The following is a 22,768-nucleotide window of genomic DNA, read 5'->3' as shown; positions in this document are numbered from 1 at the left end:
CCACTGGACTTCACTGACATTTTCAACTTGTCCCTGACCAAGTCTGTAATACCAACATGTTTCAAGCAGACCACCATCATTCCTGTGCCCAAGAAAGCGAAGGCAACCTGCCTAAATGACTACAGACCCGTAGCACTCACGTCCGTAGCCATGAAGTGCTTTGAAAGGCTGGTCATGGCTCACATCAACAGCATCCTCCCGGACACCCTAGACCCACGCCAATTTGCATACCGCCCCAACAGATCCAAAGATGACGCAATCTCTATTGCACTCCACACTGCCCTTTCACACCTGGACAAAAGGAACACCTATGTGAGAATTCTATTCATTGACTACAGCTCAGCGTTCAACACCATAGTGCCCTCAAAGCTCATCACTAAGCTAAGGACCCTGGGACTAAACACCTCCCTCTGCAACTGGATCCTGGACTTCCTGACACATCTGCCACCCTGATCCTCACCACTGGGGCCCCTCAGGGGTGCGTGCTTAGTCCCCTCCTGTACTCGCTGTTCACCCACAGCTGTGTGGCCAAGCACGACTCCAACACCATCATTAAGTTTGCTGATGACACCACAGTGGTAGGCCTGATCACCAACAATGATGAGACAGCCTATAGGGAGGAGGTCAGAGACCTGGCAGTGTGATGACAGGACAACAACATCTCCCTCAATGTGAGCAAGACAAAGTAGCTGATCGTGGCCTATAGGAAAAGGAGGGCTGAACAGGCCCCCATTCTCATCGATGGGACTGAAGTGGAGCGGGTTGAGAGCTTCAAGTTCCTTGGTGTCCACATCACCAACTAACTATCATGGTCCAAACACACCAAGACAGTCGTGAAGAGGGCACGATAACACCTTTCCCCCCTCAGGAGACTGAAAAGATATTGCATGGGTCCCCAGATCCTCAAAAAGTTCTACAGCTGCACCATCGAGAGCATCCTGACCGGTTGCATCACCACCTGGTATGGCAACTGCTCGGCCTCCGACCACAAGGCACTACAGAGGGTAGTGCGTACGGCCCAGTACATCACTGGGGCCAAGCTTCCTGCCATCAAGGACCTCTATACCAGGCTGTGTCAGAGGAAGGCCCTTAAAATTGTCAAAGACTCTAGTCAGCCAAGTCATAGACTGTTCTCTCTGCTACCGCACGGCAAGCGGTACCGGAGCGCCAAGTCTAGGTCCAACAGGCTCCTTAACAGCTTCTTCCCCCAAGCTATAAGTCTGCTGAACAATTTATAATTTACATTGAGCCCTTCGTTTTTACACTGCTGCTACTCGCTGTTTATTATCTATGCATAACCACTTTTCCCCTACCTATATGTACAAATTACCTCGACAAACCTATACCCCCGCACATTGACTTGGTACGGTATCCCCTGTATATGACCTCGTTATTGTTATGTTATTTTATTGCGTTACTTTTTATTTTATTTTTTACTTTAGTTTATTAGTAAATATTTTCTTAACTTTATTTCTTGAACTGCAATGTTGATTAAGGGCTTGTAAGTCAGAATTTTACCGTTGTATTTGGCAAATGTGGCAAATGTGGCAAATAAAATTTGATTTGATTTGTAAACAAGTTGACTTTGAGGATAAAGAAAGTGTGTTTATCAATTTATTTGGACAAAATCTAAATTCTAAACGGCAATATTCTTGTAATGCTTTTTGTATAACAAATCGCTAATTACAGCTCAATTTGAGAAAGTTATGAATTTGTGATTATCCATCGTTATTCACAGCAAATCCTGCGATAAACTCAATTAAAAATATATATAGTTTGACAGCCATAGTTACGTAGCCAGGGAAAGTAGGGGGGCTGAGGGTGCTGCACCCCCTGAAAAATCTGAATAAAACGAAAATGTATATACAGTACCAGTCAAAAGTTTGGACACACCTACTCATTCAAAGGTTTTTCTTTCTTTCTTTTTACTATTTTCTACATTGTAGAATAATAGTGAAGACATCAAAACTATTAAATGACACATATGGAATCACGTAGTAACCAAAAAAGTGTTAAATAAATCAAAATATATTTCAGATTCTTCAAAGTAGCCACCCTTTGCCTAGATGACAGCTTTGCACACTCTTGGCATTTTCTCAACCAGCTTCGTGAGGTAGTCACCTAGAATGCATTTCAATTAACAGGTGTGGCTTGCTAAAAGTTAATTTGTGGAATTTATTTATTTCCTGCGTTTGAGCCAATCAGTTGTGTTGTGACAAAGTAGGGGTGGTATACAGTAGGGGCGGCAGGTAGCCTAGTGGTTAGAGTGTAGGGGCGGCAGGTAACCTAGTGGTTAGAGTGTAGGGGGGGCAGGTAGCCTAGTGGTTAGAGTGGAGGGGGGGCAGGTAGCCTAGTGGTTAGAGTGTAGGGGCGGCAGGTAGCCTAGTGGTTAGAGTGGAGGGGTGGCAGGGTAGCCTAGTGGTTAGAGTGTAGGGGGGGCAGGTAGCCTAGTGGTTAGAGTGTAGGGGCGGCAGGTAGCCTAGTGGTTAGAGTGTAGGGGCGGCAGGTAGCCTGGTGGTTAGAGTGTTGGGCCAGGAACCGAAAGATTACGAGATCGAATCACTGAGCTGACAAAGTAAAAATCATTGTAAATAAGAATTTGTTCTTAATTAACTGACTTGCCTAGTTAAATAAAGGTTAAATACATATTTTTAAAAAGCACTTTTTCATGAACATGGCCAAAAAAATGTTAAGGCCCTATCCGGCATGCTGCTAGTTCGGCATGACAGGAGACAACGTTTCTGGGTAACGAATTTGAAACATAACCCTATTTGGTAAAAGACCAAGTCCATATTATGACAAGAACGGCTCAAATAAGCAAAGAGAAACGACAGTCCATCATTACTTTAAGACATGAAGGTCAGCCAATTTCAAGAACTTTGAAAGTTTCTTCAACTTCAGTCGCAAAAACCATCAAGCGCTATGATGAAACTGGCTCTCATGAGGACCACCACAGGAAAGGAAGACCCAGAGTTCCCTCTGCTGCAGAGGATAAGTTCATTAGAGTAAATTGCACCTCAGATTGCAGCCAAAATTCACAGAGTTCAAGTAACAGACACATCTCAACATCAACTGTTCAGAGGAGACTGTGTGAATCAGGCCTTCATGGTCGAATTGCTGCAATGAAAGCACTACTGAAGGACACCAATAATAAGAAGAGACTTGCTTGGGCCAAGAAACACAAGCAATGGACATCAGACCAGTGGAAATCTGACCTTTGGTCTGATGAGTCCAAATTTGAGAATTTTCGGTCCCTAAACTTTGTTTTGTTTGACTTTTCCATAAAAATGATGCCAGCTGATTCATGATTTCGACTGGCTGAGAAATTCTGCCTGCCTCTCTGTCTTGTCCTGACTCCCGACATGTTCATTACTACGGGACAGCTGGAGATCGAATTTGAATATTGAAACAATGTGGCAAATGTCTGAGAGACAGGCAGTAATGTTTATACAAATCACCACTGTTGAAAACTAAATGTTAGTCTAAAAGAAATGTGAGATCATGTCTAGATGCTTTTTATAGTGGAGATCAAGTTTATAAATTGCCTGGCTGGGCTGACGAGACAGTGGAATTGAGTAGTCAGCTGGTACAGAGTAAACAAAATCACAGAACATTTTACAGTAAACAAGGTAGTTATTGATGACATATGATTCTTATCGTGAAAAAAAGTTGATTGACAGAAGGAGTACAAGGGGTTCCCGAGTGGCGCAGCGGTCTAAGGCACTCTATCTCAGTGCATGAGGCGTCACTACAGACCCTGGTTCGATTTCAAGCTGAATCACAACCCGGCCGTGATTGGGAGTCCCATAGGGCGGAGCACAGCTGAACCAGCGTCGTCCGGGTTAGTGTTTGGCCGGGGTAGGTCTTCATTGTAAATAAGAATTTGTTCTTAACTGACTTGCCTAGTTAAATAAAGGTTTAAAAAAAAAAAAGTGGCAAAACTTGCAAAAACATCAAAGATCACCATATTTGGTAGTGAGAGGAAACGCAAACCTATCTGTGATAGTATGTCAGCCAGCAACACACAATATGGGTTTCAGTAGATAAACTAAAGTTGGCAAGCTAGCTTGCAGGAAAAATAAATTTGTACCCTAGCCACTGTATTTGTCATCTGTCCTCTTGATGCTGGAATCGGCTGTTGCAGAGCTTCTTGCTAAATCCATTACTTTGTTTGGAATCCTCTCCGCTATATTCCGGTTGAAACAACATGAATGGTTGAATGTCACCATGTAGCTAAAAAAAAAAGGTCCATCTTCGAATTCGTGTTGATGAGAGGAATCACTTCAAAACATGTTTTGTGCTGCTACCATGTTGTGTTGCTACCATGTTGTGTTGCTACTATTTGTTTCTTCCATGTTGTTGTCATGTTGTGTTGCTTCCATGCTGTGTTGTCATGTGTTGCTGCCTTGCAGTGTTGTTGTCTTAGGTCTTTCTTTATAAAGTGTTGTCTCTCTTTTGTTGTCATGTGTGTTTTGTCCTATATTTATATTGTATTTATTTGTATTTTTTTAATCCCAGGCCCCGTCCCCTCAGGAGGCCTTTTGCCTTTTTGATAGGTCATCATTGTAAATAAGAATTTGTTCTTAACTGACTTGCCTAGTTAAATAAAACAATAAAACATTGTGGTCTGATCAGTTCTTTCAGTTTTGCCTAAAGGATTGTGTTGTTAGTGTCCAGAACTACCTAAAGGATTGTGTTGTTAGTATCCAGAACTACCTAAAGGATTGTGTTGTTAGTGTCCAGAACTGCCTAAAGGATTGTGTTGTTAGTGTCCAGAACTGCCTAAAGGATTGTGTTGTTAGTGTCCAGAACTGCCTAAAGGATTGTGTTGTTAGTGTCCAGAACTACCTAAAGGATTGTGTTGTTAGTGTCCAGAACTACCTAAAGGATTGTGTTGTTAGTGTCCAGAACTACCTAAAGGATTGTGTTGTTAGTATCCAGAACTACCTAAAGGATTGTGTTGTTAGTGTCCAGAACTGCCTAAAGGATTGTGTTGTTAGTGTCCAGAACTGCCTAAAGGATTGTGTTGTTAGTGTCCAGAACTGCCTAAAGGATTGTGTTGTTAGTGTCCAGAACTACCCTAAAGGATTGTGTTGTTAGTATCCAGAACTACCTAAAGGATTGTGTTGTTGGTGTCCAGAACTACCTAAAGGATTGTGTTGTTAGTGTCCAGAACTACCTAAAGGATTGTGTTGTTAGTGTCCAGAACGACCTAAAGGATTGTGTTGTTAGTGTCCAGAACTACCTAAAGGATTGTGTTGTTAGTGTCCAGAACTACCTAAAGGATTGTGTTGTTAGTGTCCAGAACTGCCTAAAGGATTGTGTTGTTGGGGGTCCAGAACTACCTAAAGGATTGTGTTGTTAGTGTCCAGAACTACCTAAAGGATTGTGTTGTTAGTGTCCAGAACTACCTAAAGGATTGTGTTGTTAGTATCCAGAACTACCTAAAGGATTGTGTTGTTAGTATCCAGAACTACCTAAAGGATTGTGTTGTTAGTGTCCACCACTTCAAAAAACCTGCATTGGGGAGGTGCGGGGGCAGATGACGAAGCACCGATACACAGAAGTTGTGGTCTTTCAGAGACTGGACTAAAATGTGTCAGCATATATATTAAGCAATGATAGGAACATCGCGGAAAGACGTCCAATGGCTCTATCGAACAAGGACAACCATATCTACCCCCACAAAAAAAACGTATAGCGTGATCAGTATCACATAGATCCTTGGCGTATTTTCACCCCCCCACAATGTATACAGTTTCGGTTTGTGTTGTTGTTGGGTTTTTAGCTGTCTGTGACTTTGTAGCGAGTAAGGTCTTGCATGTGTAGGTAAATAATGCGTCATGATTGCAAGGTGTCCGGATATATTTTCCAACTGTCCCGTTATCTGGTTTTAATTGTCTATTCTATAATGCTGCTTCTAACCACTCAGAAACCATTATCAACGAGGGGCTATGCGCTCTATGGAAAATAATGAACGATGTAGCTGTGTTACACGACAGGCTAGCAAAGTGGAACTGACCTTCCACCGAGTTACATTATTTTCCAGAGAACTCATAGAGCCCCAGTTGTTGCTTCGACATCCGTACCAGGCCGTAATTTAACACATTTGTCACTAGAAATGTGTTCTAACATCCACTGAAATAGCCAGGAAGTTTGCTAAGAGTGATAACCAAACAAACAGACTTACTATATATGTTTAGCTAACCAAACTATCAGACTATTATTAAAATCCAATTCAACAATACCATTATTGTTTTCTGTTTGACTTTAGCTTTCAAAAACATCTCAAACAAAACCTGTAAAATTAACTATTGCTATTCAATTCTACCGTGCAAATACACTGTGCGTTATAGGGAAATAACGCACGCTAGAATATATAACATATATAAAATATATTATATAAAAATCAGAAAGGAGTATTCAACAACGCCAATTCGTTCCGATATTTCTTGATTCATTTTTTTATTTGCATTTTTATCATGTGTGTGTTTGACATTGTACTGCACTGATATAAGCTAGTAACATAAGCATTTCGCTGTACCCGCTGTAACATATGCTGAACCAATAAGCGTTGATTTCTGTTAATGCCTCATTGTTTCGCTAGGTGGCGACACTTGATTTTAGCAAGAGTCCTCGGCGCTTCTGTTCTCGTTGGGAAAAAACTCAATTGGATCACCTCGTGTCCCATATACACTCTCTCCTCGCCTCCTTCTCAAAATTCATTGGATGAAAAAGCTTGGATGTATAATTAATTCACTTTTGTAATATGATCTACTTCACTTGCTTTAGCATTGTTAACATATTTTTTTCCCCCATGTCAATAAAGCTCCTTTGATTTTGAATTGAAAGCCCCGAGGTTCCGCCCCTCTGACCTTCTTATCCAATGGGTTTTAAGAGGGAGGAGTTTAATTTAAATTCTACCACTGTTTACATGTTCTGCGCATGCGTAGCTTCAGGGAACGCACGTTTAGTTAAGTCACGTTGGGTCTTAGCACTTATCAACAGGCAACTTTCTTAATACAGCCTTTTATTAAAAATAAAAAAAACTAAGGTTAAAGTGGATTCAACAGCAACACGTTGACGCCGTTGGTGAGTGTATAAAGTACAGTAAACGATTCTGTCATCAATAACCAATATAATATTTCAGATATTTAACGAGGCCCATTTCCATCCTCTGTAGCTGGCTAGTTAGCTGCTAGCTAACGTTAGCCTCATCGGATCCAGGTTTCTGCAACAACGAACTGTACATAACGTTCAATCATTATTACCTACACATTGCAATGTATTGAATCGCCAAAACTTGTATATCACCTTTGACATGCTATAGGCTAAAATACTGACTTAACGTTAAATTTTTCACACCATAGTAGTTTTAACTGTACTGCTGCTTTTTGTGTTGGTTGTTTTGAAGGACACGCGACGCTTGTAGCCAAATAGAATGCGGCGCGCAGACATAAAGGACGAACCGGCGACTTATGAGCGACTTGTGTACAAAAACACATCCGTTTACCACTATATGAGGATCTCCCTGTAAGTGTCACCACCACTTGATCAAAGTTTCTTTCCATTTGATGCAACAACAAACAAAAAAAATGTTTACTTCCTGCCTCTTTCCCCAAAGCCCTGTAGTTTTCCCTGATCTGATCACGTGGTCAGGAACAACTCCTTTCCCTGAGTACAGTACACACTAGACAAAACAATTGTGAGGTGACAGTGCATCTGTGTTCACAACTCACTTTCAAACTACTCTGTGCCAAATGTGTGCATTTTGAACCTGCAGTAAGGATGCATGAATTCACAAAGATTTTGATTTGAACACTTGTTAATTCATGACCTCTTTTGAATCCTTTCTTCCTCAGAGTGTTAGAGAATGAAAACACCAGACTCAGTGCAGCCCAACTGAAGCAGCTCATCGTCTCTGGCCTCAGGGACCTGTATGGAGAGGTAAAGTGAAGCTAGACCGACTGGATCCGAAACTGAAATGAAACAGAATAAATCCATATGGATTAGAGCTGGGCAATATTGCCAAAATTTCATATCACAATATTTTACTATTTTTTTTTTTTGTGATGTCATAATGGGGTATTGTGTGTAGATTGCTGAGGATCCTTTTATTTAATCCACTTTAGAATAAGGCTGTAACGTAACAAAATGTGGGAAAAGTCAAGGGGTCTGAATACTTTCCCGAAGGCATTGTAAGAACAATGGTGCAACACAAAAAAAAAATATATAAATATTTGATCAAAAATGCACTTTATCCTGTGTTGGATAGCGATCGCTGTTGCCTAACTGTTAAACGTGCCTGGCTTTATAAATTATGAATCTATATCTCCATGAGCACCAAACCTCAAGTAAAAACAAAGTCTGATAAACAATTTAACAAATGTGTCTTTTTAAAAATCTTTTGCTGTAATAAAGGTTTTACACGTTTTGTCCCTGTTAGAACAGCATCTGGTATTATAATTTATTTAGTGTTTACACTGTTCCAAATTGTCCGAAAAATGTATATTTCTAAACTTTTTCTTTATCTCGTTATGGTCATTATAATAAGTAATGTCATTATCATTAGTAGGCTTTAGTATAGCAGCCTTGTGTAACCACCATCGAACTCTAGGCCTAAGAGCGCATCCTGTTTTAATCTTAATAAATTAGGCCTATATATCAATAATTTTATATAGGCTACTGTATCAGTCAACAATTCATTCATGTCATAATACACAGCATACGAGTCATTCATGATTTGAAATGCAATCAAGCGTTTGTTTTAAAATAACAAAGCGAATAATTATTGTAAACAATAAATACACTATTCCATGTCGGCAATTGCATGCATGCGACTGTGTTTAGTCTTTGCTGTAAACCCCCCCCCACCCCCTCTAAAAAAAACTTACTACAGACTACAGACTCTCTGGTATTTAGTGTTGTTTACATTGTGCCAAATAGTCAGAAACATTGTTGTAATCGAACAACACCTGTTTGGCCCCTGGTGCTTCTTCCTTACCTTTTTTCCCATCTCTAGTATTTTTTCCCACAACTACAAACATATGACTTCCCGTTTTACCTCTTGAGCAATCAAACATTCCCCCGTTTCAAGTTTATTTGTCACGTCATCTGCATCTATCTTGTAGTCACGTGTTACGGTGTTTAAGAGTTTGTTATAACCAGTTTATGATAGGCTATAGGTCATTCCATGCGTCACGTGTTTGTTATAACCAGTTTATGATAGGCTATAGGTCATTCCATGCGTCACGTAAAGAGAGCAAGGGTTGAGGGAATAGGGACGTTTTTTTTATTTTTTTCATAAACGAATTAGGGATTTCAGTAACACAACTTTTAAGGTCAGAAATTATTTTGAAGGTTCAGCAACACGGGCATCGCGATAAACACCGTTGATGTTCTGTGGTGGTCGCTGCAGCAGGGAGGAGAGGTGCTAGTCACAATCGCGCTGTCATATATATATATATATATATATATATATATTTTTTTTAACAAAGTGCAGCAAGTCTGAGCCCAGCACAATCACATCAATCGTGGTCGTACTCCCTCTAGTCATGTCTTATATATTTAATCAGGGTTCAAAAAAACTTGCGCTGATGCACACCCAGAATAATAGTATTTCGGGGCACAGTAATGCCGAAACGTTGGTAAATACCCATTCAATTGTTGGGAGATTATACATGGGGAGTGCAACTTTATTTAGATAGTTTTTAATTATTTAATCAAACAGTACACTTCAAGCATAATACAAGCTCAGTGCATATAACTGATTTGATTCAAACACAGGATGTCTATATATATATATATATATATATATATATATATATATATATATATATATATATATGGAGAAATACAAGGTAACATTTTGACCAGTTGATTGGTCGAAATAACAGATGACTCTCGGTTCGACCAATTTATTTTTAGTCAGGGACAACCCACGTTTTTTTCCCCCCCTGCACTTTTGTTATCATTTCCACACTGCCATGGCTGGCTGCATGATATTGGCAAAACATCTAGGCCTAGTTAATTGAACTGTTGAAATCATGGAAAGAGAATGAATATTGTAATTCTATAGTTGGAATATAGTGGGCAGAACCTTCAATACATTGTGGTTTGTCATGACAATGAATTCATGAATAAGCCAGGGAGGAAATGTTGACAGGGTATGAACCATAGTGTTGGTCAGTGTTTCCAGGTATTTTATTAGGATCCCCATTAGCTATTGCAAAAGCAGGAGCTACTCTTCCTGGGGTCCACACAAAACATGACACAATCCAGAAGATTAATAGACAAAAACAGCTCAAGGACAGAACATCAACAGGTGACCCTAATTAAATATTGCATTAAATGTTCTCTTGCTTCATGTAGATAGCTAGCTAACATATTCATACTTTGCCTATTCCAACAGTATTTAGAAGATACCGTTGCACAAACAACATGCTGATCTACGCCTACACCAGCACTGGTACCAGGCTGTATTAGCTAGCTAGACTCTTTGTACATTTAGCAATAACTAGCTATTTAGCATTAGCGGCTAACAAGATTTATTTTAGCCACAACTTACTATGAAAAGACAAATTAGCTGACAGTAAGATACAGAAACTAATAGTGTAAATGTATAATGCTTGTGGAAAGCAGCATGTCACCAATGCGCTGTTGCGTCTGTCTGACTATGCCGATAGAGAGAACCGCAAGAAAGTGCTTGTGACTCCACGGTCTAACAACTAGTGATGGGAAAACCGAGTCTTTCTGAAGGCTTCGGTGCTTACACCAAATTGTGCCGTAACTTCATTCTGTTCAGTGCACATTAGTGACATCTGCTGGTCAGCAATATAGCAGCGTGTGATTATCAGATTAATATAATTTTTTCCCCCCCAACTGTTTTCTTCAAAAACTCCGTAGCGGAGCGGTAAATCGTAGGAGCCTATAATTAGTTGGAATCCCACGTTCGCATCTTACATCATTCTTCACTTTTTTGCCTTCAAGTTTACTATATAATACAAAAACTGAATCTATGGCATTATTTAGGATGCTTAAGACAAAAGTTTATACTAAATAAAACAAGTTATTTGAACAACACTGCAGAAAGTGTGGTTTCACATAACAATTTTCAAAACATTGTGCCTTCAATAGGATTCGACTTCATACCCTCATGTCTCTGAATGTCCCATAGAATAGGGAACTATCTGCTAAGCTACCGGTCATGTGAAACGTTACGTACAAAATTCTAAATATATTTGTAATTACGGTATCCAGTAGAGGTCGGTGTTTTGAAAGCAGCTTGGAATCGAAGAGAGCACCGGAACAACGGAAAAATAAGTTGTCTATATCATTTTTGCAACACACGGTCTGAAACAGGACGTGATCAGACGAAACTTCCAACATCATTGATGACGACGTCCCGATAACGTGATACAAGCATCGGCACACTGCTTCGAAGTTTGCTGCTTAGCGATTTCGAACGGGGCTCCGGTATCAAACGTAACATCACTACGAACAACTGCTCTCTCCTTGAGTGACGGGGAGCAGGGCTTGGAGGTGCTGGCGGCAGGGCTTGGAGTGGCAGGGCTTGGAGTGGCAGGGCGGCAGGGCTTGGAGTGGCAGGGCGGCAGGGCTTGGAGTGGCAGGGCGGCAGGGCTTGGAGTGGCAGGGCGGCAGGGCTTGGTGTGGCAGGGCGGCAGGGCTTGGAGTGGGAGGTGGCATGCAGCAGGAGGAATACGGTATACCAGCCAGCCCTAATATCGATCCAGGCTTAAGTAAACCATTACAAACAGCAAATACACACTAAATCCACTAGTAGTACTGAATGTTGTTGAAGTCGGAAGTTTACATACACTTAGGTTGGAGTCATTAAAACTCGTTTTTCAACCACTCCACAAATTTCTTGTTAACAAACTATAGTTTTGGCAAGTCGGTTAGGACATCTACTTTGTGCATGACACAAGTAATTTTTCCAACAATTGTTTACAGACAGATTATTTTACTTATAATTCAATGTATCACAATTCCAGTGGGTCAGAAGTTTACATACACTAAGTTGACTGTGCCTTTAAACAGCTTGGAAAATTCCAGAAAATGATGTCATGGCTTTAGAAGCTTCTGATAGGCTAATTGACATAATTTGAGTCAATTGGAGGTGTACCTGTGGATGTATTTCAAGGCCTACCTTCAAACTAAGTGCCTCTTTGCTTGACATCATGGGAAAATCTAAAGAAATCAGCCAAAACCTCAGAAATAAAGTTGTAGACCTCCACAAGGCTGGTTCATCCTTGGGAGCAATTTCCAAATGCCTGAAGGTACCACGTTCATCTGTACAAACAATAGTACGCAAGTATAAACACCATGGGACCACGCAGCCGTCATACCACTCAGGAAGGAGATGCGTTCTGTCTCCTAGAGATGAACGTACTTTGGTGCGAAAAGTGCAAATCAATCCCAGAACAACAGCAAAGGACCTTGTGAAGATGCTAGAGGAAACAGGTACAAAAGTATCTATATCCACAGTAAAACGAGTCCTATATCGACATAACCTAAAAGGCCACTCAGCAAGGAAGAAGCCACTGCTCCAAAACCGTCATAAAAAAGCCAGACTACAGTTTGCAACTGCACATGGGGACAAAGATTGTACTTTTTGGAGAAATGTCCTCTGGTCTGATGAAACAAAAATAGAACTGTTTGGCCATAATGACCATCATTATGTTTGTAGGAAAAAGGGGGGAGGCTTGCAAGCCGAAGAACACCATCCCAACCGTGAAATACAGGGGTGGCAGCATCATGTTGTGGGGGTTTGTTGCAGGAGGGACTGGTGCACTTTACAAAATAGATGGCATCATGAGGCAGGAAATTTATGTGGATATATTGAAGCAAAATCTCAAGACGTCAGGAAGTTAAAGCTTGGTGATTAATGGGTCTTCCAAATGGACAATGACCCCAAGTATACTTCCAAAGTTGTGGCAAAATGTTAAGGTATTGGAGTGGCCATCACAAAGCCCTGACCTCAATCCTATAGAACATTTGTGGGCAGAACTGAAAAAGCGTGTGTGAGCAAGGAGGCCTACAAACCTGACTCAGTTACACCAGCTGTCAGGAGGAATGGGCCAAAATTCACCCAACTTATTGTGGGAAGCTTGTGGAAGGCTACCTGAAATGTTTGACCCAAGTTAAACAATTTAAAGGCAATGCTACCAAATACTAATTGAGTGTATGTAAACTTCTGACCCACTGGAAATGTGATGAAAGAAATAAAAGCTGAAATAAATCATTCTCTCTGCTATTATTCTGACATTTCACATTCTTAAAATAAAGTGGTGATCCTAACTGACCTAAGACAAGGAATTTTTACTAGGATTAAATGTCAGAAATTGTGAAAAACCTGAGTTTAAATGTATTTGGCTAAGGTGTATGTAAACTTCCGACTTCAACTGTAGATGTAATGTGGTGAATGTTGCTGATATAGATGTAATGTATAGTGTTGTAATGTATTTAATGTTGCATATATACACTACCAGTCAACAGTTTTACAACACCTATTCATTCAAGGGTTTTTCTTTTTACTATTTTCTACATTGTAGAATAGTAGTGAAGAATTATAAAACTATGAAGTAACACATGGAATCACGTAGTAACCAAAAAAGTGTTAAACAAATCAAAATAGATTTTATATTTCAAATTCTTCAAAGTAGCCACCCTTTGCCTTGATGACAGATTTGCACACTCTTGGCATTCTTTCAATCAGCTTCACCTAGAATGCTTTTCCAACAGTCTTGAAGGAGTTCCCACATATGCTGAGCACTTGTTGGCTGCTTTTCCTTCACTCTGCGATCCAACTCATCCCAAACCATCTCAATTTGGTTGAGGTCAGATGATTGTGGAGGCCAGGTCATCTGATGCAGCACTCCATCACTCTCCTTGGTCAAATAGCCCTTAGACAGCCTGGAGGTGTTTTGGGTCATTGTCCTGTTGAAAAATAAATGATAGTCCCACTAAACCCAAACCAGATGGGATGGCGCATCGCTGTTAACCATGCTGGTTAAGTGTGCCTTGAATTCGAATTAAATCACCAGCAAAAACCCCCACACCATCACACCTCCTCCTCCATGCTTCACAGGGGGGAAATACACATGCGGAGATCATCTCACAAAGACGTGGTGGTTGGAACCAAAAATCTCCAATTTGGTCTCCAGACCAAAGGCCAAATTTCCACCAGTCTAATGTCCATTGCTCGTGTTTCTTGGCCCAAGCAAGTCTCTTCTTCTTATTGGTGTCCTCTAGTAGTAGTTTCTTTGCAGCAATTTGACCATGAAGGCCTGATTCACACAGTCTCCTCTGAACAGTTGATGTTGAGATGTGTCTGTTACTTTAATTTGGGCTGCATTCTGAGGTGCAGTTAACTCTAATGAACTTATCCTCTGCAGCAGAGGGAACTCTGGGTCTTCCTTTCCTGTGGCGGTCCTCATGAGAGCCAGTTTCATCATAGCGCTTGATGGGTTTTGCTACCGCATTTGAAGAAAAGTTCTTCACATTTCCTGGATTGACTGACCTTCATGTCTTAAAGTAATAATGGACTGTTGTTTCTCTTTGTTTATTTGAGCTGTTCTTGCCATAATATGGACTTGGTCTTTTACCAAATAGGGCTATCTTCTGTATACCACCCCTACCTTGTCACAACACAACTGATTGGCTCAAACGCATTAAGAAGGAAAGAAATTCCACAAATTAACTTTTAGGAAGGCACACCTGTTAATTGAAATGCATTCCAGGTGACTACCTCATGAAGCTGGTTGAGAGAATGCCAAGTGTGCAAAGCTATCATCAAGGCAAAGGGTTGTTACTACATGATTCCATATGTGTTATTTCATAGTTTTGACGTCTTCACTATTATTCTATAATGTAGAAAATAGTCAAAAATAAAGAAAAACCCTTGAATGAGTAGGTGTTCTACACTACCGGTCAAAGGTTTTAGATGTATTGAATGTTGTTGATTTAAGTGTAAATGTATAGAGTGTTGTAATGTACTGAATGTTGTTGATATAGATGTAATGTATAGAGTGCTTCTCATAACTCTGTATTCCTCATGTCCAGGGAATTGTGGCTATTCTTCATATTACATTGCTTTATGCACCACTTTGTAGTTGTTGCCGTCTTCCGTTTCCATTGATGAAGAGGTGTTTAATGTAAAAGTATTTCCCATTCCAGTCTCTCACACTAGACACTTAATCCTTGTTTGCAATTATCCCAGGGGTGAGGTTATTTATATCCAGTTATCGACCCCGGGGGTGAGGTTATTTACATCCAGTTATCCCAGGGGTGAGGTTATTTATATCCAGTTATCCCCCCGGGGGTGAGGATATTTCTAGTTGATTAGCCCGGGGGTGAGGATATTTCTAGTTGATTAGCCCGGGGGTGAGGATATTTCTAGTTGATTAGCCCGGGGGTTAGGATATTTCTGTCCAGTTATCCCGGGGGTGAGGATATTTATATCCAGTGATCCCGGGGGTGAGGTTATTTATATCCAGTTATCCCGGGGGTGAGGTTATTTATATCCAGTTATCCCGGGGGTGGGGATATTTATATCCAGTTATCCCGGGGGGTGAGGATATTTCTATTCAGTTATCCCGGGGGTGAGGATATTTATATCCAGTTATCCCGGGGGTGAGGATATTTCTATTCAGTTATCCCGGGGGGTGAGGATATTTCTATTCAGTTATCCCGGGGGGTGAGGATATTTCTATTCAGTTATCCCGGGGGTGAGGATATTTCTATTCAGTTATCCCGGGGGGTGAGGATATTTATATCCAGTTATCCCGGGAGGGGGGAGTTTTCTATTCAGTTATCCCGGGGGGTGAGGATATTTATATTCAGTTATCCCGGGGGGTGAGGATATTTCTATTCAGTTATCCCGGGGGTGAGGATATTTCTATTCAGTTATCCCGGGGGTGAGGATATTTATATCCAGTTATCCCGGGAGGGGGGAGTTTTCTATTCAGTTATCCCGGGGGTGAGGATATTTATATCCAGTTATCCCGGGGGTGGGGATATTTCTATTCAGTTATCCCGGGGGTGAGGATATTTCTATTCAGTTATCCCGGGGGGTGAGGATATTTCTATTCAGTTATCCCGGGGGTGAGGATATTTCTATTCAGTTATCCCGGGAGGGGGGAGTTTTCTATTCAGTTATCCCGGGGGGTGAGGATATTTCTATCCAGTTATCCCGGGGGGTGAGGATATTTCTATTCAGTTATCCCGGGGGTGAGGTTATTTCTGTCCAGTTATCCCGGGGGTGAGGATATTTATATCCAGTTATCCCGGGGGTAAGATATTTATATCCAGTTATCCCGGGGGTGAGGATATTTCTATTCAGTTATCCCGGGGGTGAGGATATTTCTATTCAGTTATCCCGGGGGTGAGGATATTTCTATTCAGTTATCCCGGGGGTGAGGATATTTCTATTCAGTTATCCCGGGGGTGAGGATATTTCTATTCAGTTATCCCGGGGGTGAGGATATTTCTATTCAGTTATCCCGGGGGTGAGGATATTTCTATTCAGTTATCCCGGGGGTGAGGATATTTCTATTCAGTTATCCCGGGGTGAGGATATTTATATCCAGTGATCCCGGGGTGAGGTTATTTATATCCAGTTATCCCGGGGGTGAGGATATTTCTATCCAGTTATCCCGGGGGTGAGGATATTTCTATTCAGTTATCCCGGGGGTGAGGATATTTATATTCAGTTCTCCCGGGGGTGAGGATATTTCTATTCAGTTATCCCGGGGTGAGGATATTTCTATTCAGTTATCCCGGGGGTGAGGATATTTCTATTCAGTTATCCCGGGGTGAGGATATTTCTATTCAGTTATCCCGGGGTGAGGATATTTCTATTCAGTTATCCCGGGGGTGAGGATATTTCTATTCAGTTATCCCGGGGGTGAGGATATTTCTATTCAGTTATCCCGGGGGTGTGGATATTTCTATTCAGTTATCCCGGGGGTGAGGATATTTCTATTCAGTTATCCCGGGGGTGTGGATATTTCTATTCAGTTATCCCGGGGGGTGAGGATATTTCTATTCAGTTATCCCGGGGGGTGAGGATATTTCTATTCAGTTATCCCGGGGGGTGAGGATATTTCTATTCAGTTATCCCGGGGGTGAGGATATTTCTATTCAGTTATCCCGGGGGTGAGGTTATTTCTGTCCAGTTATCCCGGGGGGTGAGGATATTTCTATTCAAGTTAGGATAGTCTGAGCTGAAAACAGCGCTTAACATTTTTTGGTGAAACTTCTGTCCTCTGTTTTAGGTTGGAAGTGCGTTCCCTTTTGATCTGTTGAAGTTTGATGCGAGAGCACTAACAGGCGTGCTGCGTGTGTACAACAGGTAACTAACTGGCCATACATTTTACCCCCGCATGCAAGTCTTGGGCAAAAATTATGCAAGCTGACAACGGTAGTCAGTTGAACTGTGTTTCCTCCGACATGTTGGTGCGGCTGGCTTCCGGGTTAAGCAGGCGGGTGTTAAGGAGGACTCATGACTCCACCTTCGCCTCCCGAGCCCGTTGGGTAGTTGCAGCGATGAGACAAGATCGAAATTGAGGAGAAAAAGAGGGTGGGGAAGAAAAAAAAAATCATAATAACCTATAGGAGGGTAGTTCTCCAGGAACAGGGTTGGAGTTAACCTATAGGAGGGCATCTCTCCAGGAACAGGGTTGGAGTTAACCTATAGGAGGGCATCTCTCCAGGAACAGGGCTGGAGTTAACCTATAGGAGGGTAGTTCTCCAGGAACAGGGTTGGAGTTAACCTATAGGAGGGCATCTCTCCAGGAACAGGGTTGGAGTTAACCTATAGGAGGGTAGTTCTCCAGGAACAGGGTTGGAGTTAACCTATAGGAGGGCAGTTCTCCAGGAACAGGGTTGGAGTTAACCTATAGGAGGGTAGCTCTCCAGGAACAGGGTTGGAGTTAACCTATAGGAGGGCATCTCTCCAGGAACAGGGTTGGAGTTAACCTATAGGAGGGCATCTCTCCAGGAACAGGGTTGGAGTTAACCTATAGGAGGGTAGATCTCCAGGAACAGGTTTGGAGTTAACCTATAGGAGGGTAGCTCTCCAGGAACAGGGCTGGAGTTAACCTATAGGAGGGTAGCACTTCAGGAACAGGGTTGGAGTTAGCCTATAGGAGGGTAGTTCTCCAGGAACAGGGTTGGAGTTAACCTATAGGAGGGTAGTTCTCCAGGAACAGGGTTGGAGTTAACCTATAGGAGGGCATCTCTCCAGGAACAGGGTTGGAGTTAACCTATAGGAGGGTAGTTCTCCAGGAACAGGGTTGGAGTTAGCCTATAGGAGGGTAGTTCTCCAGGAACAGGGTTGGAGTTAACCTATAGGAGGGTATCTCTCCAGGAACAGGGTTAGAGTTAACCTATAGGAGGGCATCTCTCCAGGAACAGGGTTGGAGTTAACCTATAGGAGGGCATCTCTCCAGGAACAGGGTTGGAGTGAACCTATAGGAGGGCATCTCTCCAGGAACAGGGTTGGAGTTAACCTATAGGAGGCTAGTTCTCCAGGAACAGGGTTGGAGTTAACCTATAGGAGGGCAGTTCTCCAGGAACAGGGTTGGAGTTAACCTATAGGAGGCTAGCTCTCCAGGAACAGGGTTGGAGTTAACCTATAGGAGGGCATCTCTCCAGGAACAGGGTTGGAGTTAACCTATAGGAGGCTAGCTCTCCAGGAACAGGGTTGGAGTTAACCTATAGGAGGGTAGCTCTCCAGGAACAGGGCTGGAGTTAACCTATAGGAGGGCATCTCTCCAGGAACAGGGTTGGAGTTAACCTATAGGAGGGTATCTCTCCAGGAACAGGGTTGGAGTTAGCCTATAGGAGGGCAGTTCTCCAGGAACAGGGTTGGAGTTAACCTATAGGAGGGCATCTCTCCAGGAACAGGGTTGGAGTTAACCTATAGGAGGGTAGTTCTCCAGGAACAGGGTTGGAGTTAACCTATAGGAGGGTAGCTCTCCAGGAACAGGGTTGGAGTTAGCCTATAGGAGGGCAGTTCTCCAGGAACAGGGTTGGAGTTAGCCTATAGGAGGGCAGTTCTCCAGGAACAGGGTTGGAGTTAACCTATAGGAGGGCAGCTCTCCAGGAACAGGGTTGGAGTTAACCTATAGGAGGGCATCTCTCCAGGAACAGGGTTGGAGTTAACCTATAGGAGGGCATCTCTCCAGGAACAGGGTTAGAGTTAACCTATAGGAGGGCATCTCTCCAGGAACAGGGTTGGAGTTAACCTATAGGAGGGCATCTCTCCAGGAACAGGGTTGGAGTTAACCTATAGGAGGGCATCTCTCCAGGAACAGGGCTGGAGTTAACCTATAGGAGGGTAGTTCTCCAGGAACAGGGTTGGAGTTAGCCAATAGGAGTGCAGTTCTCCAGGAACAGGGTTGGAGTTAGCCTATAGGAGGCTAGCTCTCCAGGAACAGGGTTGGAGTTAACCTATAGGAGGGCATCTCTCCAGGAACAGGGTTGGAGTTAACCTATAGGAGGGCATCTCTCCAGGAACAGGGCTGGAGTTAACCTATAGGAGGGTAGTTCTCCAGGAACAGGGTTGGAGTTAGCCTATAGGAGGGCAGTTCTCCAGGAACAGGGTTGGAGTTAGCCTATAGGAGGGCAGTTCTCCAGGAACAGGGTTGGAGTTAACCTATAGGAGGGCATCTCTCCAGGAACAGGGCTGGAGTTAACCTATAGGAGGGTAGCTCTCCAGGAACAGGGTTGGAGTTAACCTATAGGAGGCTAGCTCTCCAGGAACAGGGGTTGGAGTTAGCCTATAGGAGGGCAGTTCTCCAGGAACAGGGTTGGAGTTAGCCTATAGGAGGGCAGTTCTCCAGGAACAGGGTTGGAGTTAACCTATAGGAGGGCATCTCTCCAGGAACAGGGCTGGAGTTAACCTATAGGAGGGTAGCTCTCCAGGAACAGGGGTTGGAGTTAACCTATAGGAGGGCATCTCTCCAGGAACAGGGTTGGGGTTAACCTATAGGAGGGCATCTCTCCAGGAACAGGGCTGGAGTTAACCTATAGGAGGCTAGCTCTCCAGGAACAGGGTTGGAGTTAACCTATAGGAGGGTAGCTCTCCAGGAACAGGGTTGGAGTTAACCTATAGGAGGGCATCTCTCCAGGAACAGGGTTGGAGTTAACCTATAGGAGGGCATCTCTCCAGGAACAGGGCTGGAGTTAACCTATAGGAGGGTAGTTCTCCAGGAACAGGGTTGGAGTTAGCCTATAGGAGGGCAGTTCTCCAGGAACAGGGTTGGAGTTAGCCTATAGGAGGCTAGCTCTCCAGGAACAGGGTTGGAGTTAACCTATAGGAGGGCATCTCTCCAGGAACAGGGCTGGAGTTAACCTATAGGAGGGTAGTTCTCCAGGAACAGGGTTGGAGTTAGCCTATAGGAGGGCAGTTCTCCAGGAACAGGGTTGGAGTTAGCCTATAGGAGGGCAGTTCTCCAGGAACAGGGTTGGAGTTAACCTATAGGAGGGCATCTCTCCAGGAACAGGGCTGGAGTTAACCTATAGGAGGGTAGCTCTCCAGGAACAGGGTTGGAGTTAACCTATAGGAGGTTAGCTCTCCAGGAACAGGGTTGGAGTTAACCTATAGGAGGGCATCTCTCCAGGAACAGGGTTGGAGTTAACCTATAGGAGGGTAGCTCTCCAGGAACAGGGTTGGAGTTAACCTATAGGAGGGCATCTCTCCAGGAACAGGGTTGGAGTTAACCTATAGGAGGGCATCTCTCCAGGAACAGGGTTGGAGTTAACCTATAGGAGGGTAGATCTCCAGGAACAGGGTTGGAGTTAACCTATAGGAGGGGTGTCTCTCCAGGAACAGGGTTGGAGATTCCTTCTTTAGAGGATGTGACCGGGTCTGTTTGTTTCTTTCAGTGGGCTGGTGAAGTTGTGGAGTGCCCTGACACTGTTGGGATCCTATCAGAATGAACGGTGCTCTTTCAGAGTTACTCAGGTAAACTACTGACTGCCTTTTAATTCGAATTGACCAACCCTGCTGCATAACGTAAACATCCCCCCTTCCTTTCCCAGGTGTCACCTTTCCTGTTAACTCTGTCTGGGAATAGTCGTGAGCTGGAGCTGGAGTTGGACTGAGCAAAGCTGTTGGTTCTTGAATCAACACAGTAACCCATAACACTGTAAAGACAAAACAATACTTAGAATGAACTTCATTTTCAGAAATGTCTTTAGTAAACCACATTTGTGCTCTAATTTCAACTATGCAGCTCTTAACTGCATTCAAAGGTACAGGGGACCCCTGCCGTCGGTTACATTACCCCAGCCACGTCACCTCCATGTCGGGGAGCGGGCCTCTCTCACCAAGGCCTTCAGCGCCAGGGACGTGGCGGTCTTCGCCGAGCTCACCGGGGACGTAAACCCCATTCACCTGGATCCGACCTATGCCAAGACCACGTCGTTCGAAACTCCCATCGTCCACGGCGTACTGATAAACGGACTGATCTCGGCCATTCTGGGGACCAAGATGCCGGGGAGCGGCTGTATCTTCCTGTACCAGGAGATCAGGTTTCCGGCGCCGCTGTACATCGGGAGGAGGTTCTGGCTGAAGCCGTGGTGAAGAAGATCAAGATGTCGTTCGCCTTCATCGCAGTGACTTGCTCTGTCAAAGATAAAGTGGTCATGGAGGGGGAGGTCATGATCATGATGCCAGAGGATCAGCAACCAAGGGTGTGATGATGATGATGATGATGATAACAGTTGGAGGGAATATTGTAGCCTCAAATCCAGTCTGTTTGTGCTGACAGAGAAGGAGTGGAATGTTAGCACAAACGGACTGTATTTGAAGCTAGTTAGTGGAACTATTGTCGTCTCTCTTGACATGACAGACTTGAGCTAACGTGAGATTTGGTTCTGGCGGCAGGGATTTAAAATATGTTGTGGTAAACCTGTACTTTTTGTTTAACTGGCTTTTTGGAGATCCTTTTTATGTTTTTGTATGGCTTGAGTACCTGTGTGATAGACAATCTATCCGTCTCACATCCCTCTAGGAACAGCTCAGAGGTAGTGTCTATGTTGTGGGACTACCTCCAAAGCATCTCCTGACAAATGCCTGTTAAATCAGTGGCACTGGAATGGTCCTTGTTTTGCTCATACTTTTCTAATAACTGTTATATGGTCTTGTGCTCTTGTATTACAAAAAAATTGTGCACAATGTTCTTTGGTTAAATTATGATTTATTGAATTTGAGAACTACTTTTGTTTGATCAAAGATCCTTCTTAGTTGTTTTGTAAATAAATGACATAATAAAGACCTAGGTCAATGTATGTAGGCATATCTGAGTTCCAAATAAATTGAATCTAAGCATTTTCAAGGCTGCCAACTATGCATGTTGTATTGTTTCTTTAGTGATAAATATAAACACAATCATAGTTTTTATAATCACACATGGACATATACTTCATAGATCTTTCAAACCCAATTGTTGTACTTATTCAAAATGTATTTCCTAATCAGATTACCAAATGTATGACCAAACCTGTCTTGTGAAATAAATTTAAAAAAAACGACCATCTGGCTGTTTCCACCCCTGGACTCGGGGCGGGTACCTACAGGCAGCTATGTATTAGTTACTAGCACCATTACCAGTCCTGAACTTGGTCTGATGACACAGCCAGCCTGTGTCAACCTAGCCAGCATCGATTCCTACCGCTAGTTTACACTTGCACTGGGGTCAGACAGATTTCCTGTTCCGATTAAAACACAGCAGAGTCG

General features: G+C 42.9%; 1 protein-coding gene and 1 pseudogene across 2 annotated transcripts; both read left to right on the top strand.

Moving 5' to 3' along the window:
- Positions 1-6,944: 6,944 nt before the first annotated feature.
- Positions 6,945-21,355, top strand: rpp14 (ribonuclease P/MRP 14 subunit). Of its 2 annotated transcripts, XM_045705694.1 has the most exons (7): positions 6,966-7,092; positions 7,184-7,246; positions 7,415-7,533; positions 7,863-7,947; positions 17,298-17,374; positions 20,914-20,992; positions 21,070-21,355. In XM_045705694.1, exons 3-7 carry the CDS (start codon positions 7,442-7,444, stop codon positions 21,130-21,132), a joined length of 396 nt encoding a protein of 131 aa, XP_045561650.1. In that variant the 5' UTR covers positions 6,966-7,092; positions 7,184-7,246; positions 7,415-7,441; the 3' UTR covers positions 21,133-21,355. The 2 variants fall into 2 exon arrangements, with proteins under 2 accessions (XP_045561649.1, XP_045561650.1); XM_045705693.1 differs by lacking the exon at positions 7,184-7,246 and having other exon boundaries at positions 6,945-7,092.
- On the top strand, positions 21,200-22,381 carry LOC123729703 (hydroxyacyl-thioester dehydratase type 2, mitochondrial-like; annotated as a pseudogene).
- The last annotated feature ends 387 nt before the right edge of the window (positions 22,382-22,768 follow it).

The sequence above is a fragment of the Salmo salar genome, chromosome ssa22, assembly GCF_905237065.1.
Source record: "Salmo salar chromosome ssa22, Ssal_v3.1, whole genome shotgun sequence".
NCBI lineage: Eukaryota > Metazoa > Chordata > Actinopteri > Salmoniformes > Salmonidae > Salmo > Salmo salar.
Note: the sequence above shows the minus strand (reverse complement) of the source record. Positions and strands in the feature narration are given on the sequence as shown.

Excerpts from the sequence above, each read along its gene's own strand:
- rpp14 (XM_045705693.1), top strand. The coding sequence starts at position 7,442 with ATGCGGCGCGCAGACATAAAGGACGAACCGGCGACTTATGAGCGACTT. Across the intron at positions 7,948-17,297 it reads TCAGGGACCTGTATGGAGAG|GTTGGAAGTGCGTTCCCTTT; the intron begins GTAAAGTGAAGC and ends CCTCTGTTTTAG. Across the intron at positions 20,993-21,069 it reads GCTCTTTCAGAGTTACTCAG|GTGTCACCTTTCCTGTTAAC; the intron begins GTAAACTACTGA and ends TTCCTTTCCCAG.